Here is an 18,833-nt window from a genome sequence, read left to right on the forward strand (position 1 = left end):
TTGTATTGTCCTCCGAGTCCGCGTTGACTGGGTGTATGGTTGTTTTGGCCTAACCTATGGCTAGGGTGTCCAAACCAGTTGTTTGCCTTGTAGTAGTGAGGTGGTGTGTGGGTATGTTGGCCTTGCTACTCCTTCACCATCATCAGACCCTTTAGTCCAAGTAGTTGTAGTTGGGTGCTCCTCAAGCTTGTCGTGAAGCCGTAGCAGAGCCTAGGTCTCCCCAAGGGTGTCCACCTTGCTATGTAAGGCATCATTCTTTGCCCGCACATATTGGAGAGCATAGGCCCTAATTGGTTTAAGCCTCTGCTCTTGTTGTGCTCTCAATCTACTTAGCGAATCCATCATGTTGTATCATGAGGTGTAGAGAAAACCCACCACCAATGTTGCATGCTCAGCCTATAGACCAATGTGTGTCATGTTTAAACTCTCCATCTTAGCTGCTGTGTATTGCTCTTTTGTTTCAATGACTCAAATTTCCAACCTGGATCTAAACCATTCAAGTTTTTTTTTTTAAACATTCTATACTAAAAAAGGAAAGGATGTGGTAATATGCACTCATTGAATTCCTATGAAATCAGAGCAATATTTGTATTTGATGGGATCTTCTCGAGAGTCTAACATGTCAATATTTGCATTCGTCAAAATACTTTTTTATTTGCATCACAACTACAAAAGGGACTTTAATATCATTTACCAAAAAAACTAGATTTACTCGGGGGGGTCACTCATCATATGTAACCCTATCACGTGAGTTCAACAGAAGGATTTTTTTTATTTCTGAAATTTACAGAAATAAATATACATAAGGGACTATTTAAAATAGTTTTGGAAAAAATTTATAGATTTGTATAGAAAAGGGGTACATTTTATTAATGAAATTTTTTACTGATAAGGGACTTTAAATATAGGCCATGAACGCACGTGATATAGAGGGTTTATACATAGTGACCCCCCCGGGTAGATTTATGAGTTTATTTGTATTGGGCCTTGGAATACATGTTTTGCTTACATATATAGCCCTCATGGTTAGTTTGCTGATGATTTCCTCTGGAAATGAATGTTTCCAAAGAACCCATTCACAAGACATGGGAATGTACATACTTGTATGTGTCACCCAATGTTACGTTGTCAAAACAATGATCAATTGGTATAATGGTTTGAGATGTAACATCTACCAAAATCTATCCTTATTCACACTCAAATATCCAACCTTAACTTTGCCACTTGTAGAGCGCATGCCATCAGTCAAAGAGCACCATGTCGACCCAAGGGCTCCAATGAAAAAATTAGCATCGGATGCCATTAAGAAGTTTACAATGGCATTATTCATACTAGCCTCCTTTCCAAGACTTGTTTCATAAGAATTCATACTAGTGGTCCCATATTGTCTTGCTATGTTGGTGTAATAAAACCTCCAAGCTTCATAAGTTTTAGATTCCTCAATCACATCCTGTGGTCACATGAATGAGGGACCTTTAATACACACCCATTTGAAACTCACAAATTTGAATTGGAATGCCATAATATGAAATCATGATTGTATGATTATATTGGACTAAGGAGTTCAAGGAAGTCATCAAGATTCATTGTACTATATGGAGAGACTTCAAGTGATGAGATGGAGTAAAGAGTTCAAGGAAGTTATCATGGTACTAAACAAGAGATGGAGAGAATTGAGAGTGGGAGAAGTTATTCTGGAGTGGTGCTTTTAAAGAATTGAAGTCTAGGGGGAAGTTATAAGAGTCCTTTACAAAAGTCCCCTTATCTTTGGGCCTTCGCTCTCTTTTAAGGAAAAAGGACTCCCCCCTTTCCCCTAACATCACAAGCCAACCTTTTAAAGAAAAATGAATAGTTCAGAAGTCCACTCTTACCTGCATTTCTGTGGAAAGCCAGATGTTCACGGCATCGGGAAAACGAGAACGCACGCGATGTGCTAACTGCATGTATCGGTCAAATCCCACTATATTCATTTCTGCAGCTTTATCACCTTGCCTCACATGTACACTGATCATAGGCCGCGGAATCCATGCTCTCTGATGTCGCCAAACATCTCTCTCCATCTCTCCCTCCAGAACTGATATTTCCACCTGCGCAAAATCAACGCCGACGTACGGGCGTAAGCGATGCACGCATGGTTCGTTGTTCTAACTTCTAATCCCTTATAGGTATTTCTGTTTGAACCTTCTGCATAAGGAGTCCGTGCTCTTGCAAATTAATGTAATTCTTCTCGTCTGAGCATATTTGAGAAAAGGTAAGGAGCCTCGCTGCGCGTAAAAGTGTTTGAAACCAACGTCCAAAACAGGAGATTTGTAGTTTTTGCAACGCCACATGGGTCTCGGCAGGGGAAGGGTTTCCGGAAGAGGACTGGAGTCTGAGCATCCATATTTCTGGCTTCATTCCCGTTTGTAAACTGTTGTTTAAGTTAATCCTATATCATTTTCAGGAAATGAAACTCCCCCCGCTTAAAGAAAGCGAAAGTAACCTCAGGCCATCTGTTTGGTAAGGATTTGGATAACATTTCTGCAGCTTGAGCTCCAAAAGATTGATGGCGAGCCTGGTTCATCAAGCCGCAAGTATATCCGGATGGAAATCGCATCAGATACCTTACAACCTGTCACGGGCAATGAGAACAAAGGAGAGACACGGGAGGAATTAGGTGCAGGACGGCACTTGCACTAGCGAGGCTATTCTAGATTAAAGTTTGAGATGATCGAGCAGAGAAGGCACCTGTGCCCTCCACCATCGTCTGTCTTCCGCCAAGTGGTGTACAAGGAGTTTGCCATCTATCTCGGTAGTGGGCTGCATATGGTGCCATGGAGATCCCCAACGCCTGCGAGAAAAGTCTGATCTAAGTTACATACGACAATGAGAACCACCTCCCATCGAGGAGCCAAATTAGTTTAGCACGTAATCGTAAAACGCAGGAATGCCCACCCTGGAACCTCGCCAAACCATATCTTCGTCGTGTCAGAATAGTCTGTATTTCGAGTGATGATTCGTGTCTTCAACGCATCCGGACTAGACGCCAGCTCCGAAGCTCTCATTTTACATTCCGGAGAAGTTTCCGGCAGAAAGTAGCATTCCCACTCGGCGAGGACTGCGCCTGGAGCCAAAACATTAGTACGTTAACGTTAATTGCTTTCAACTAGGCAGTCTAGGGAAAGCTCCAATCCATAACGCAAACAAGACTTGAATATATCGAGATTCATACCTACACAGCCTGCGTGGTCAGCGCGACTGAAACCGTCGGTCACCAGGATCCTATTCTCTCGAATCGCAATGGATAGAAATCCAGCCATTTCTGTAATGACTCCCCCCAGCCCTAGCCCCGTGCTGTCGTCCCAAACAGCCCACAGAAACCTGAGCTGTGGATCACTACAGTTCCTGGGATGCTGATGTAGCCAGAGGTCTTGTTGCACCTCTCTTGTCATGGGCAAGTTGTCTGCATCCGTTCCCTCTACCTGCACAGCAATAAACAATACAATAGGTCCGGCATTGGCGATCATGGAGGGCAGGAGCTAGAGTACCTGCAAAAGTTCGCAGACCAGCGTTCCCTGGGCCTGAAAGGTACACGGGAAAACCATCATAGCGAGCACAATTGGATAGTCGTAATGGAAATAGATTGTACCCAAGGTGGTCCGCGAGAGCGCATTGAGTCCGCCGAATTGAAAAGATTGAGCTCCCCTTCGTCGCCATGATCGGAAGGACTATGAGAGATATCCAGATTTGTCAGCTTTTCTTTCCAAAGCGTCCAGCTTGGTGGCGACCCATCTTCTTTTCTGTTATTAAGGAGCTGGTATCGCTCAACTATCTCAGTGCAGTTCTCCCAATGGGGAGGCCTGGGAAACCAGGCTGTGTCATTAAGTGGTGTGTGGAGTTTCCCATCTGAGGTTGAGATGTTCAAGAAATCGTCCCAAAGTGAGAGAAGTATCTTTTGTCGGTGTTTGTGATCACTGCCTTCCAGGCTGCTAGCGAGGGCGCCTGCAGCACCGCGGATCACTGTGGATGCATTTCGTTCACAGATTCACGTTTCTAGCTCATCATGCAAATGAATTTTATGCGCAGAGATTTCCACGTCTCAGCATCTTCTACGAGCGCACGAACCATGCAAAAAAATCACAGAGCGGAAAGAAAAGTTCGTGTAACGAAACCAGTTGGTGATAAGAGGTGGCGGACCAGGGATGCGGTCTGATAGGTTACTGGGACGTGTGGCTGGATTGCTGCTCGAGAATGTAATGCCCGTTCCTACAAGCTGCAGGAGAACGCCTACTCCTAGGACGATCCCTGTGGCTACAAGAGCCATGAAAAGACCGAAGCCGACAAGGAAGCCAAGCTTGCCAGAGCAAATGGTGAAAAGCGAATGAGAGGAGGACTTCATGGAGAGAGAAGTGGGACATTAGCTGAATCGACAAGTGCTCTTGTTGTTGTTGTTGCAGGCAAGCAAATTATAAGAGCAGGACGCGTCGTGGCAATCGAGATTCTATCACCACGTGATAAACCGTGTATGCAAGGGATAAGCGCCTCGTGCATGTGATAAGAGCCTCCTCTGTGGGATAAGAGCCGGTCCCCATGCAAGGGCACCAAATCTCACCATGCATCGAATTAGCTCATCGGCTCCTTGATTCATGGAAACGACTGCCAAAACCTTGCACCAGAACTGCGTTCATAGGGGCTCTTTAAAGACCTCCATATAGCCTCATTAAAAGCATATGTAGCTATTTTATTGCTTATAGAGCTAATTTTCCAGGTCTCTACTACAACCCCTCATTGGCTAGAGAACTCTTTCTTCAAGACAATCTCTCATTTTGAGGCGAGCCTCAATGAACTAGCTCGCTTTCTGAGTCCGAGTGAACATTTTTCAAAATTTCATGGTTCACTCTGCGATCAAACTATTTGAGCAAATAAATACTTTGGTCTTGCATAATGAGTGTGTGTGGAGTGGCCCTCAACAAGTCAAGCTTCACGAATAAAAAAGTGATCCCAAATGCCATAGAGGAGTGTTCACTCAATGTCAATAGTGTAAATGCCCTATTGTAACACCTTTTCTTCCCGTCAACAAGTTTTCCACTCAATAGACAAACTAGAAAAGAGGCTCATAGGAAGTGGATTAGCAAAATAGTTAAGAACTAACAAGGCCCATGAGAGCGCAAAAAAATACATATCCCTAGGAGGTGGTGGTCCCAATATGCCTCAAAAAGTGCAAGGTCTCCCTCTCCCAATTCGAGGTTGCCCCTATTGAAAAAAGTTACCCCTCTCTCCCTCCCCAAGCTGGTCCGCATTCCCAAAAAATAGATCGTGGGTGTCACTCCCCTCAAAAATTCAAGTTCCAAAAATGGCATGATACCCTTCTAAACCTTGCCCCAAACCATACATTAGCACCAAAATCACTTTCCAACCACTAAATCCTTAATCTTCTCACCATAATCCCGCCTAATTCTTGTCATCATAATCACTTTTCAACCCCTAAATCCAATTTCTGCTCATCACTTCGTTATGTTTTAACCCCAAACCTTTACTAGTTCCACAATCTTATTCTACCCTTTGCTAATCTCAAATCTCAAATCATTTGACTTTCCGTGTATAGATCTAGTTTTGAATCTTGCTTCAGTGCCACATCACACCAATAAGCCACAAAAAAACACCTTGTGTGCATTGAAGTTTTATCGGAGTACACTATGCTCGCGGGATTCACCTCCACAAGATTTAGTATACCACATGCATTCAAATTAAGGAGGGGTATTTTAATCCCACTTTTGGGAAAAATATAACAGGATTACAATAACATGATGGGTTTTTTAATTCAACTTTTTTAAAAAATCAGTAAGTCCATAAATAAAGAGGGGTAGTTTTATTGGGGATAAAATTTTATTTGAGGGATTTTTTAAACACCCCTTGAACGCACATGATACCTAGGTTTCTTATAGTATATAGTGCACCCCCTGAGACGCTACGACTCATCAATGTAGTAGCCATAAGATTGTCGACAATGAAAAATTCAATCAGGCATATCGACTTGTGGAGTGTATCTAGTGGATCCTTTGATAGGTGCTCCTACTATGGTTGATAAATTGTTAAGGTTACTTCAATATATGGGAGGGTCATTGTTTGCTTGGGTGTAGCCATTTCTGGTAAGGTGAACTCATGCAATTTTTTGTATATAGGTATCTTGCATGACTTATAACTTATGCATTGCTCAATGGAATTCCGCAAACTTTACCTTCAAGTTGTAGTACACATTCCAAACTTGAACATGAGACCAAAAAATTATGGAATAACGATTTGGAACAAGACCATTAAAGCATTATAAGTGCTATGTTGCATGTGAAGCATGCATCTTGAAGAGTATAGGATATAGCAATTTATTCAAAAACATCAAAAATTTGATCTGTACATGCATACAACCAAGTAATCATTCAAAAGTACAGTATGTGAGGTTCTCCTCAACCCAAGGACACACCTAAATGAGAACATTAGATATGGCTTAACGGGCCTCCAATGTTGTGCTAAAATTATGCACACCTTGCATTTGATGGCACACTCCATAACTTTTTTTAAAATTTGTTGAAAATCAAAATGGATTGAAAATTTGGAGTCCAAACTAGTGGGACTACTGCATGATGATAAAGGCTGCACTACCATGACATTTGTAGGAAATTTGTGGAAGGTCACTAAAGTATCACTAAAGAAAGTTATAGACTTTGATAAAATATTTTCTCCTGTTGTTGTTAAAATGACTTCAATCAGAGCTATTTTGAGTCTAGTGGCCGTAGAAGACTGGAATCTTGAACAATTAGATGTGAAGACAACTTTCCTTCATATGGGGATTTGGAGGAAGAGATTGATATGCAACAGCCACACAAGGATACAAGGTCATATGCAGGTTGAAGACAAGTCTATATGGATTAAAGATAGCTCCAAGGAAGTGGTATTTGAAGTTTTGCAAGGTTATGCTAGAACAAGGTTACAGTACATGTCATTCATACCACTGTGTTTTTTCTCAAAAACTAGACAATGGTAGATATGTGATCTTATTATTGTATGTTGCATGACATGCTTTATTGTAGGATCTAACATGCAAGATATAAATGTATTCAAGAGAAAGTTAGCAAATATATTTGCAATGAAGGATTTGGGTGCTGCAAAGCAAATCCTTGGCATGAGAATAACAAGAGAAAGGGAAATTGCAAATTGACACTGTCTCAGACTGACAATATTGGAAAGGTTTGAAATGTAGAATGAAAAACCTATTTCCACACCTTTGGTTAATCATTTCGAATTATTTAAGTATATGCATCCCAAGATGCAGGAGGAGATTGACTATATGTCAAGGGTTCCATATGCATCAAGAATTGGTATATTGGATGGCTGTGAAGCGGATTTTTTGATATTTGAGAGGTACGATTGCTCAAGCATTATGTTTTAAAGGTTAAAACATATCTCTACCAGGATGTGTTGATTTAGATATGGTAGGTGTTAAAGATGAAAGAAGGAGCTGATAGTGGAAGTGAGAGAGGGAGACGAAGAGAGAGAGAGAGAGAGAAGAGAGAGAGAGAGAGAGAGAGAGAGAGAGAGAGAGAAGTGCACACGATATAGCTACCTATACATTAAGTTGTATTGAACAAAATTGGTAGAAGTCACCCTCATGGGGACGGTAATTTTAACCCCATGCATATATATTGCTGGAGGGTTACCTCTCATTGGCCCATGCAAGACTTAAAGCTACGTGGTCACCTGGTAGTTGTAGGTGCATGGTGATGACTCATAGATTCTTTTGGCTCCTACACAAGCACATGGACATGGCGGTGATCCTTCTTCTTGGTGCCGACCTGCATCATTATAGCTCTTAGATGAGAGTTGGCTATAGAGAGCAGTAGATGGTGGAATATATGGATCGCCAAGCTTCATGGCTTGTAGTAGTCAATTTTAGTTGAAGGCTTAGTGCATGTGAAGTTCTTTGATACAGCAGTAGCTGCTCTGTCTATAGGGTCCTTAGTCGAGTTCATTGTATTTCCAAAAAACTCAGTAGAGGTGAGGTTTTTTTTTCAATGTCTTTTGATGATAGTCTAGATAAATATATGTCATCTATTTCCTTCATGTCTTTGTCACTCTGAGTGAAGGAACTTTGTTTAGTGTTAATATTAGATGTGAGTTGTTTCTATAGTTTATGTGTATTAAGCTTTAGAGGGAGGATCTGGTGTGACTAATTGATAGTTTTCCGAACGGTGGTATCAAAGCCAATAGTGGTCTAAAGCTTGTCTAATTTCTAAGTATTCAAAAGTTTTGTCCATTTCTAAACATATATTGTGAAATCATTCGTCTGCATGTCAAGTGGCCGTCATGCCAAGCAAGCTGAGAAGACCACAAAGCATTCAAAAAATTAAGAATAAGACATTCACCTTTGGATTTGTTGGTAGAAGCTTGTTTTGTGGAGCTTCCAAGTCAGTAATTATGGAGACAATGAAGAAGGAGAAGGTTGGAGTCACACTCGTTACTTTCAATGGGGAAAATTTTCCTTTGTGGCAGCTACTAGCAACTCGTCTCTTGTTCATGCAAAAGGTTCTTTGGGTTGTTGTTGCTGGGATAGAGAAGAAGCCCAAAGGAGAAGTCGATAAAGTTGCTATGTGGGTGACAAAAAATGAGAAGGGGTCATTGTTTGCTTGGGTGTAGCCATTTTTGGAGAGGTTCAGGGACTTTTCTTTATACAGGTATCTTACATGACCCATAACTTATGCATTGCTCAATGGAATTCAGCAAACTTTGTCTTCAAGTTGTAGTACACATTCAAACTTTAACATGAGAGCAAAAAATTATGGAATAAGTATTTGGAATAAGACCATTAAAGCATTACAAGTGCTATGTTGCATGTGAAGCATGCATCCTGAAGACTACGATGCATCAATTTTACGAGCAAAAACCTATGAGCAGGTTTATACGAGCGTGTTTTTCACGAGATTTTAAAAATAGTATTTCTTTAGGAAACATGGTTTTTACACTTTTATTTTCATTAGAACTAGATCCCTTTATCATAAAATTATATAGACTAGTGACTCATTCATTTTTACATAACATAAATCTTCTTATTCATAGATATCCCTTTGTACCCTTGTTATTACCTTAAAAAAGTATTGAAAAATAATTCATTTAAGAAATGTCTCTCATAATCACTCTCAATATAATAATATTATACATAAATAATTACTTATTAAACACATTTATATCATATGGCAATATCTTTCAAGTGTTTTTATAGTATTAATAACAAGATATTTATGGACATGTTTCTACAGAAGTTTAAATTACTGTAAATAAGTATTAACTCGGTGTTATGTATCACTCTCATAAAATACATGTAATATTTAATACTATATATGCAAGGTTTTCCAAAATATAACCCCATAGATGTGCTCAAATGGGGTTTTCCGATCAATTTGAGTGGCTGAATGACTATATTTGGACATTGGATGTGAAAGTTATGTCACTTTTAAAAGTGCTGTCCAAGGTACCTTGAAAGACCTTGTTCAAAGGGGTTTCGCTGGCGAAACTACCTTGATGACTTGCTTCAGTGAGTTTTCTTTGGAGAAACCCTTTAATGAAGATAGGTTGAGAGAGTTTTTTCAATGTCACCCCCTATTAAGTAAAAAGTTGTAAGAAGGATCATAAGGGAATTTTCATAGAGAAGTCTACTCTTCATGTGGGTTTCTTCAAAAGCCATCCCATTATGTTCTCACCATTCCCAAAGATTCACATAAATATTCGTGTATAAAATAGGCATTCCTATAATACTTTTCATATTTCTAAGTGAAACTATGTTTTCTTCTGATCCATTTTTGTCATATTTTTGCATAGTTGGAAGCTTTTTTTTTCCTTCGCTCGGATGCTCGGAAGATTTCGCTCGGAAAATGCTCGTCCCCCTGAAGACTATAGGATATAGCAATTTATTCAAAACCATCAAAATTTTATTCTATACATACATGCAACCATGCAAGTAATCATTCTAAAGTACACTACATGAGCTTCTCCTCAACCCCAGGACACACCTAAATGAGATCATTCTTCATAGGATAATGCCGAAAGGGCCTCTAATGTTGTGCTAAAGTGATGCATACCCATTTGAGGGCATGCTCCATAACTTTGTTGAAAACCAAAATGGATTGAAAATTTGGAATCCAAACTATTGGAAATAGTGCATGGTGGTCTTAAAACATTTATAGTTGGTATTGGTATCTAGATTCACCCTAAAATGAAAGAAGTTGGAAAAGTGCAATTTGTGCATGTTCAAAGATATTATAATAAATCCAACACTATTTACAATTTTGAATTGTTTCTTTTTCCATGCACTTGCTTGCTATATGGCTCATAAGCATGCCAAAGTTCATTGCATTTAATAATACACAACATCAAACCCGATAGCATGCCCTTTGGCCTATTTGTGTTTTCAAGCATTTTAGGTCACATTGCACTTGTTTGGGATATCCAAGTCTGTTGACGTGTCTCGCCAGAGGGGGGAAAACTGACGGCTAAAATTTCATTACTCCCACAAATTTTGAATTTTCACTCCTCTCGCCCATCAAATCTTGGAAGATTAAGTACCTACGACCTGCCCCCGCCCTACAAACGCACACGCACCTCAACATAACCTTGCACAGAATTTGGTTTGCCATTGTCTTCTTTCGGGTAAGTTGTCTTCTATCCTCGCTAGCTAGCTTCTCTGGGTCTATTCTGGACTACTGATCATGGCCATGGCGTCAATGGTAACATGTAGCTCACCATGGCTTGCAAGAGAAGCAGACAGAGGCTGCGAGATAGGAAAGTTGAAAAGCCAGGTCAAGGCACAAGGAATAGAGTGTGGGTTGAGGAAAGCACTAGCATGGTATCGAATCAACAATGGAAGACACTTTTGCAACATCTGCAAAGGGAGAAACAACGAGAAGAAATAAGGAGTAGTAGCAAGAAGCGGTTGTAGATGCACGCATTCGATCATTGACATTGGAGTGAAGAACACAAGCTGTGGTGTCACGATTGGTGGGAGCATTCGAGGTAGCAACATCAAGCCATTCATTTGATTACCAGTCTCGAGTCTTCACAAGCTTTAGCCTACACCCTAAAGTTTGTAGAGTAACAACCCTACAAACAACCTCGGGAGATGCACCCCTAAAGTTTGTAGAGTAACAACCCTACAAACACCTCGAGAGATGCACACCCAAGAGGCGATGCTCTCTAACCTGAGAAATGCCATACAGAAAGTGAAAGGGGTGCACAGCTTAAATCAACTAGCTGCAAAGAGGCTCCAAAGAGGGAGACATTAACTATGCTGGTGTTCCCTGAAACAAAGGAGAAACATATTGGGCGCACAATGTCGAAGGTTTTGTCAATCAGAAGGACCAAAGTGGCTCCAATGTTGAACGTAGAGTAGTAGCAATGCACGATCATCCCAATTCGAGAAGTCAATGCAAGAAAAGGAGAGACAGCCTAAGTGTGGAAGTCATTGCTACAGTGATTATGTTTTGGTACAAAAATACAAGAGTTTATCCAAATAGAAAGGACATCTGTAAGAAGTGGACTGGATGTCAGTTGTTTGAGGAGCACATCATACTCATGCTAGATACAACGCAGGTCTGGTGCTTGAACCAGCCCGGTGGTTGTTTGTGATTGAGCTTTGGGATAGGTTACTTGTTCATTTCTTAAACCAGGCTTGGAACTAAATGTGATTGTCCTAAATCAGCCCTGTCGTTGGAACATCATGCAATCGTAGGTTGGTTCAGCTCAATCGCCAGTTATGTGATTGTCCTAAACCAACATCGTTAAATAGACATAAGTTTTTGTCCACCCCAATGGTATGGTTGAGGAGAAATTAAGAGTAATATATTTCGCAATATATTATTATTTTACTAAACCAGCCCGGTGGTTGGAACATCATGCAATTGTGGCTGCTTTAGCTCAATCACTAGTTATGTGATTGTCCTGAACCAGCATGGTTGAACATACATTAGTTATTGACCAGCCCGGTGGTTGAAGTTATTGTGTTTCTTAGTACTTAAATTCGTTAAATTTAATTTCTTGCTATTCGGGTCATATACCAATGTTAAATTGTGAAATTCAAAAAGTAAAAGAAATATATTGTTATTTTCTAATGGTGAAATTCATAAATGAAAAGCAATATACTTCTTATTGTCTAATATGTGAAGTTGAGACCATGAGGCTAAACCATCTCGGTGGTTGAAATTGTGAGAGTGTCTTTAACCATCCCGATGGTTGAAATTGAGACTGTGCTAAACGTGTCCTAAACTAGCCCAGTGGTTGAATGTCCTAAACGTGTCCTAAACTAGCTCGATGATTGAAATTGTGACTATCCTAAACTAGCGCAGTGGTTGAAAATTGTTTTGCTTCATTATAGGCTTTAATTTGATTTTGTTTTGTATTCTTTTAGTAGTAGCAAAAAAGGGGCACGTTGTTCTATTGTTCGCGCATGTTGGGTAAGCAGACAGAGTTGTATCTCAAGTTTGTGGATCAAAATCTAGACATTTCAATTGGGCAGAGAAGCTTTGAGCATTGTAACCCCTGGTACATCAAGAAACTCGAAGACATGAATGTTTCTTGTTGCAAAACACACATAGACTTTGACCTGGCCCGGCAAGCTATGAATGACTTGAGATTTGGTCGTGTTGGAGCATTGCTCCATGGGGATCGATGTCATGCCTCCCCAATGAATGCGTAGTCTATAGGCCACCTGGATCCTCATCAAGTGTTGCAAGGGAGGGCGGGTTTTGTACCCTAAGGTCTCTATGGGAGCCAGTGGTTTGTCCAAAGGGAGACCGTGAGTGGCATAGGATTGAATGCATTCACGACACATGCAAGCATTGCAGTTTGAATCTGAAGCAGAAAACATTCAATGTCTATCTAAATGAAATGAGGGAAGATAACCATGTTGCTCTAAAATGGAGGAGATTTGAAAATGGCAATGTTGAAGGATCCGATAAAAAGAGATGGCTACAGTCATATAAGAGCACCCAGCCAAGGGAGCTTGTAGGTCACGTGGTTCAATCCATCCCAAAATATGTGCTTCATAATTTCACAGGGCCAGCTGGTAGGATAAGTAGTTCAGGACGTGCCTTGCAAATTTTTCCCATGACACTATTGTATTTGTCATAGATTTTGCAGAAAAATATTATTTTCAAGAACAAAATGAGATACAAAGTGCTCCTTGGTACAACAAGCAGAGAAAAATTCTTGTGCATATCACATACAATCATTTGCTTGATTATTCCACACTAGATGACAATCTGCTTGCTGACTCATAGGAGTCTAGGTCAGTGCAACACACGTACCATTTTTACATTTCAGATGATAGGGAACATGACACCCTATTTGTGCAGCATGCTTTTCTACTGCATTGGGAATGGCTGAAGAAGGAATATCCCTATGTAGAAAATATAAAACAACATTGGGTGTGGTCAGATGGTGCTGCCTCTCAATTTAAATCAGCACATGGATTCTACTTCATCTCAAGTTTCAAATCCCCGACTGGTCTAGACATGATGTGGAATTTCTTTGGGTCTAGCCATGGCGAACATGATGGATGCAGTACTGTTATTAAACAAGATTTGTTTAAGCACCAATTAGCATGCCCTCAAGAAAAACTCAATGATGCCCATGATGTTGTAACATGGCTTACAGCCAACCTCTCCACATGCATGCATTCAACATACCATAAACAAAGCCTTAAGAATACTGTAGTATGCTGAGTGTTTCTTGAAGTGAAAGTAGATGAAGTGCAAAGGAGAAGCTGGCACAATTACGAGACATTGCGAGAAACATAAAGGAGTTCATGGTCTGTAGAGCATATGGGGCTTTTCAAACAACCAACTGATTAAAACGACCAACTTTCGTGGTCTTGCTTGCTTTTAGTATATCCCAACAACCACAGTACTCGTTTCTCATAATGAATCCACACATCCTTCAAATCCATTCATCTTGTGATAATAGAAGCAAAGCACCGCGCTGGTGGTAATTAATATCCTTATGCAACCAACCACTGCATTGGCGATAAGTAATCGTGCACTACTACCATGTTATCCCTACACTACTGCCGTGCTATCCTAAAATTTGTTGCACAGTGCTAGTGCCCTTTAGATTGGTTATCGTTAACCATCAGATTTCAATCACCGGGCTACTTAAAACATTTAAGTACTAACATGGAAGTAGGTCGATACAAAATCAGGTATTACGAGTACCATGAGAAAGTCCACAAGTCCAAGAAATGTGTGCAAGATTTTTATTGTTTCAAAACACAATGACATTTTTCTTTTTCAAGGAAATTTCAGACTCCCAATTATCTTATCAGCCTCTCTATGGCAAGCATCTCCCAACTCTTGAGGCCAATTTGCTGCATAATGGCAGACCTCTTCACACACTCGGATTACACATTGCTTACTTGACTATGCCGACTTATATGCCCATAGTAACTCCTCCTTTTGCTAAGGGTTCTCTTCATCTTGGTCTTTGCCCTCTATACATCTTCACGCCTCTATCATGTCCTGCAAAAAGAAACCTATATCATGAGCTTGACAAGTACCTTAAAGGAGCAAGAAAAACAATAGCCAAGGAAATTAATATTCACTGTCTCTGCCGACTCCAAGTAATACACCCACCATCGAAGATTGTCCTCCTTGCATCTATTTTCCTACTTCTTCTCCGGGTCTATTTCTGGGAGGATGTCATCCAACATTGTTTTCAGATAGATCAACAGCATTCCAAAGTTCTTTGGGTATGCCATATATTCGTTGTAGGTAGATCCGTGCATAGAGTTGTTGAGATATCAAGCTCCACTCGTGATATGCCAGGGTGATCGTTGTCCATTTATGTCACCGACTTGTTAGCTGCAGATGCGGTTGGTACACCGCCCATGAATAATAGCTGGATGACAGCTATCTTTACGTACTCTAGTTAGTGGTTCAGTTAGTATGCCACCTTAGTTAGCTGAGTTTGGTTTGAGACCCACATATAGGGTTCACCTATTCCTTTTGTACTAAGAGAGAGTTCTTTTGGCTTTCATAACTAAGAAGAGGAAAACTATTTTCAGCCTCCACCTTTGTGTGTATTCCCCCATTGTGTGAGCATTGTGTATGTGAGAAAGCTCCAAGTGAGAATCCTTACTTCTCTCCCACTCTCTTCACATGGTATCAGAGCTTGGTTCATGGTAAGGAGCTCAAGAAAGCAAACCAAGTTCACGGTGTCTTGGTAAGAGGATCAGTGTTGCTTTCCTTTTCCGAGTTTGGGAGCAAATCTCTGCAGGTAGCACAGTCGGAAAGTGCAAGAGTACACTGTCTCAGATTGGGACCCCTTCGTTGTGTGGTGAGAGGGTAGTACATGCTGCGGGCATGGGCGAAGCCTCGACGACATTATTTTTTTGATTCGAGGCCATTTCAAGTCCCGTTTCGGTGGTGGAAGTTTTCTGCAGGCACTCAAAAAGGTGCCTTGTTTTTTTGCTTTGCGACCATTATTCCGTAGATTGGTGAAAAGTTGCCACAGAAATTGCATCGTATGCCTGTGCCCAGAGATATTGGGAGTGACAGAATCATTTTTATTGCCTGTTGATGCAGAATCGTAGTGACTGTGTGGTCAAATACCACTTTCATCAGTTTTGCAGATTTGCCCTTGTGAGGCAGAAGTTGTGTTTTTTGCAATGACAGAATATTTTGCAGTGTTCTGTAATGGGGTCTGATGCTCTTTCATAGATAGTCACTGAAAAGCTTGACAAAAACAACTTCCAAGCATGGAAGTTTAGAATGACAAATTTCCTTAAGGGAAAAGGCTATTGGGAATTTATTACTGGAGCTGAACAAGAACCAGTTATCCTAATGTTCCCAATTAACAGGAGTTGCAGGCATTTAAAGGATGCCATGAGAGAGCCAGAAAAGTTATGTACTGGCTGTCTATCAGTATTTTAGATTCTATGATTGTGCATATTCAGGATCGAAGCATGTCGAAGGAGGCATGGGATACTTTGACAAAAATGTACAGCACAAATACACAAGCCAGGAAAATGCAGCTCAAGTAGGAGTTGCATAATGTGCAGAGAGAAAATATGAGCATCAATGACTACACAGTTTCTTTTGAAGTTCCTCCTGAAGAATATGCACCACCATTTCTCTACTCTTCAGAAATTAGAACAACAATCAACTCCTCAAAATCAAGAAATTTTTCACGCATGGCAATGGATGTCTGGAATTGTGCATAATCCTTTCCTAGACCATTCAAGGTCACAGAAACTAAATCATCATCTTCCACTGGTGACCCAATGGAAGCAAGTGCATTTGCAATCTTCTTCACCTTCATGTGGTAGTCATTGATGCTCATATTTTCTCTCTGCACATTATGCAACTCCTGCTTGAGCTGCATTTTCCTGGCTTGCCTATTTTTGCTATACATTTTTGTCAAAGTATCCCATGCCTCCTTCGGCGTGCTTGCATCCTGAATATGCACAATCATAGAATTTGAAATACTAATAGACAGCCAGTACATAACTTTTCTGGCTCTCTCATGCCATCCTTTAAATGCCTGCAACTCCTGTTGATTGGGAACAGAAGGAATAACTGGTTCTTGTTCAGCTCCAGTAATGAACTCCCAATAGCCTTTTCCCTTAAGGAAATTCATCATTCTAAACTTCCATGCTTGGAAGTTGTTCTTGTCAAGCTTTTCAGTGACTATCTGTGAAAGAGCATCAGACGCCATTACAAAACACTGCAAAAATATTCTGTCATTGCAAAAAACACAACTTCTGCCTCACAAGAGCAAATCTGCAAAACTGACGAAAGTGGTATTTAACCACACAGTCACTTCCTAGTGAGGATTTTGCATCAACAGGCAATAAGAATGATTCTCTCACTCCCAATATCTCTACGCACAGGCATATGATGCAATTTTTACAGCAACTTTTCACCGACCTGTAGAACAGTGGTCGCACAGCAAAAACATGGCACTTTTTTTAGTGCCTGCAGAAAACTTCCGCCACCCAAACGGCCTCAAATCAAAAAAATAATGTCACCGAGGGCTTTGCCTTTGCCCATAGCATATACTATCCTCTTGCTACACCCTCTTGCTACACTGCGAAGGACGTCCCAATCTAAGATAGTGCACTCTTGCACTTTTCGGCTGTGCTACCTGCACAGATTTGCTCCCAAACTCGAAAAAGGAAAGCAACACTGATCCTCTTACCAAGACACCACGAATTGGGTTTGCTTTCTTGAGCTCCTTACCACAAACCAAGCTCTGATACCATGTGAAGAGAGTGGGAGAGAAGTAAGGAGTCTCACTTGCAAATTTCTCACATACATGATGGGGGAATACACACAAAGGTGGAGGCTGACACAACAACACAAAGCAACTATAGACGTGCTTGGTAGACGCGCAAAATAGCAGGCGCATCTATAGGCATTGCTCTAGTAGAGAAATTACGGGCACGTCTATTAGCGCGGCTAAATGCTCGTCTATTTGCACGTCAATCACCGCGTTTATTTGCGCGGCGTTAGACCTGAGAAAATACGGGCCCGTCTAACATCCTGTCTATTAGCGCGTCTATTTGCGCATGTATTTGCGTGTTTATTTGCACGTTTACACTGAGACTCAGACGTGCATTTAGACGCGTGGTTAGACGCGCTCCAGAGAATACAGAAAGTGAGATTTTGGTGTACATCATTGCTTTCCAAACATTGCCCATGATTACCAAAGCACATAATTTTTTGCAAGCCCACATATACAAGAATTAAGGGAAATGAGGAGAATGAGATAATATGTAAAATAGTTTTGCCAATATCAATTGTGGGGCTACGGTTCAATCTCATCCTCAATGAGATCAACCCTTGCCAAACTATCTACTTCAAAATCCAAACAAGTGTTTAGATCTACAAATACATTCAACCCACTACTACTTGTGCCACTCATGTGCTCATCGAAATCAAGATCTCCAATGGTAGGCTCATCCTCACGGGTAATGCCGGCCTCAATATCTATATCTCCTATCTCATGATCATCCTCCTCTCTTGTATCACGGTCATCATCACGTCCATGGCCATGATCATCCTCCATACGCTCCATATTAGTAAATGTACTATACATCACTTTGGAACGTGGCATAATAGGTATGACATGCCACCACCTATTATTATCCACCATTGGTTGATAGACAACCTAATTCAAACACAAATACAATCATGTTACTTTTCTTGCATCAAATATTTAAAAGCGAGTATTTTTATGTGTGTGCACAGTACCTGTTCACATTGTTGCGGTAGTATTAGTGTGTCCTTCCTACTTTGCCAAAGCTTTGTGGAGTCAATAGTTACAAAGCCACTTGCATGGCGTTTGATTGTTGCATTAGGGCCTCTTTCCACCACGTCCTTAAACCACTTTACATCCAAAACATACACAAAGAAGCGTCGAAAGTCAAGCATAATGATATCTTGGATTATGCCACAATAATCATCCATGACTCCATTGGCTCCCTCAAAGCTAGCAATGACGCCGCAATCTTGTGTGTTTCTCTTATCATCAATCCGTTGTGTTCGAAAATGCTTGCCCTCACACCATATAGCATTGAACATAGTGCACTACACCAAGAAAAAATCAATTAAATAAGCAATCTAAATTATAAAAACCTCCTAACTTATGCATAACATTCTATATACCGACCTTGCTCATGCATCCCCTAGCATACTCCCATTCTTCCATTGTGATATGCATCCCCTCATCTTTCTCTGCTTTCTCCATTTCATCAAGTAGCCAATCCACATGAATATCCTTTGGAAGTGCTCTTAGACGCTGAGGGTATGGCACAC

At 40.7% G+C, this 18,833-nt stretch overlaps 1 protein-coding gene across 1 annotated transcript; it reads right to left on the minus strand.

Moving 5' to 3' along the window:
* Positions 1 to 1,171: 1,171 nt before the first annotated feature.
* On the minus strand, positions 1,172 to 3,506 carry LOC147882429 (uncharacterized). Its single transcript, XM_087400245.1, has 6 exons — positions 3,212 to 3,506; positions 2,935 to 3,103; positions 2,728 to 2,830; positions 2,483 to 2,611; positions 1,872 to 2,087; positions 1,172 to 1,450 (listed from the first exon to the last, which is right to left on the minus strand). Exons 1-6 carry the CDS (start codon positions 3,504 to 3,506, stop codon positions 1,172 to 1,174), a joined length of 1,191 nt encoding a protein of 396 aa, XP_087256371.1.
* Positions 3,507 to 18,833: the final 15,327 nt, after the last annotated feature.

Source organism: Dipteris shenzhenensis, chromosome 29 (assembly GCF_047967505.1).
Source record: "Dipteris shenzhenensis isolate YYH24624 ecotype China chromosome 29, Dip_SZ_1.0, whole genome shotgun sequence".
Taxonomy (NCBI): Eukaryota; Viridiplantae; Streptophyta; class Polypodiopsida; order Gleicheniales; family Dipteridaceae; genus Dipteris; species Dipteris shenzhenensis.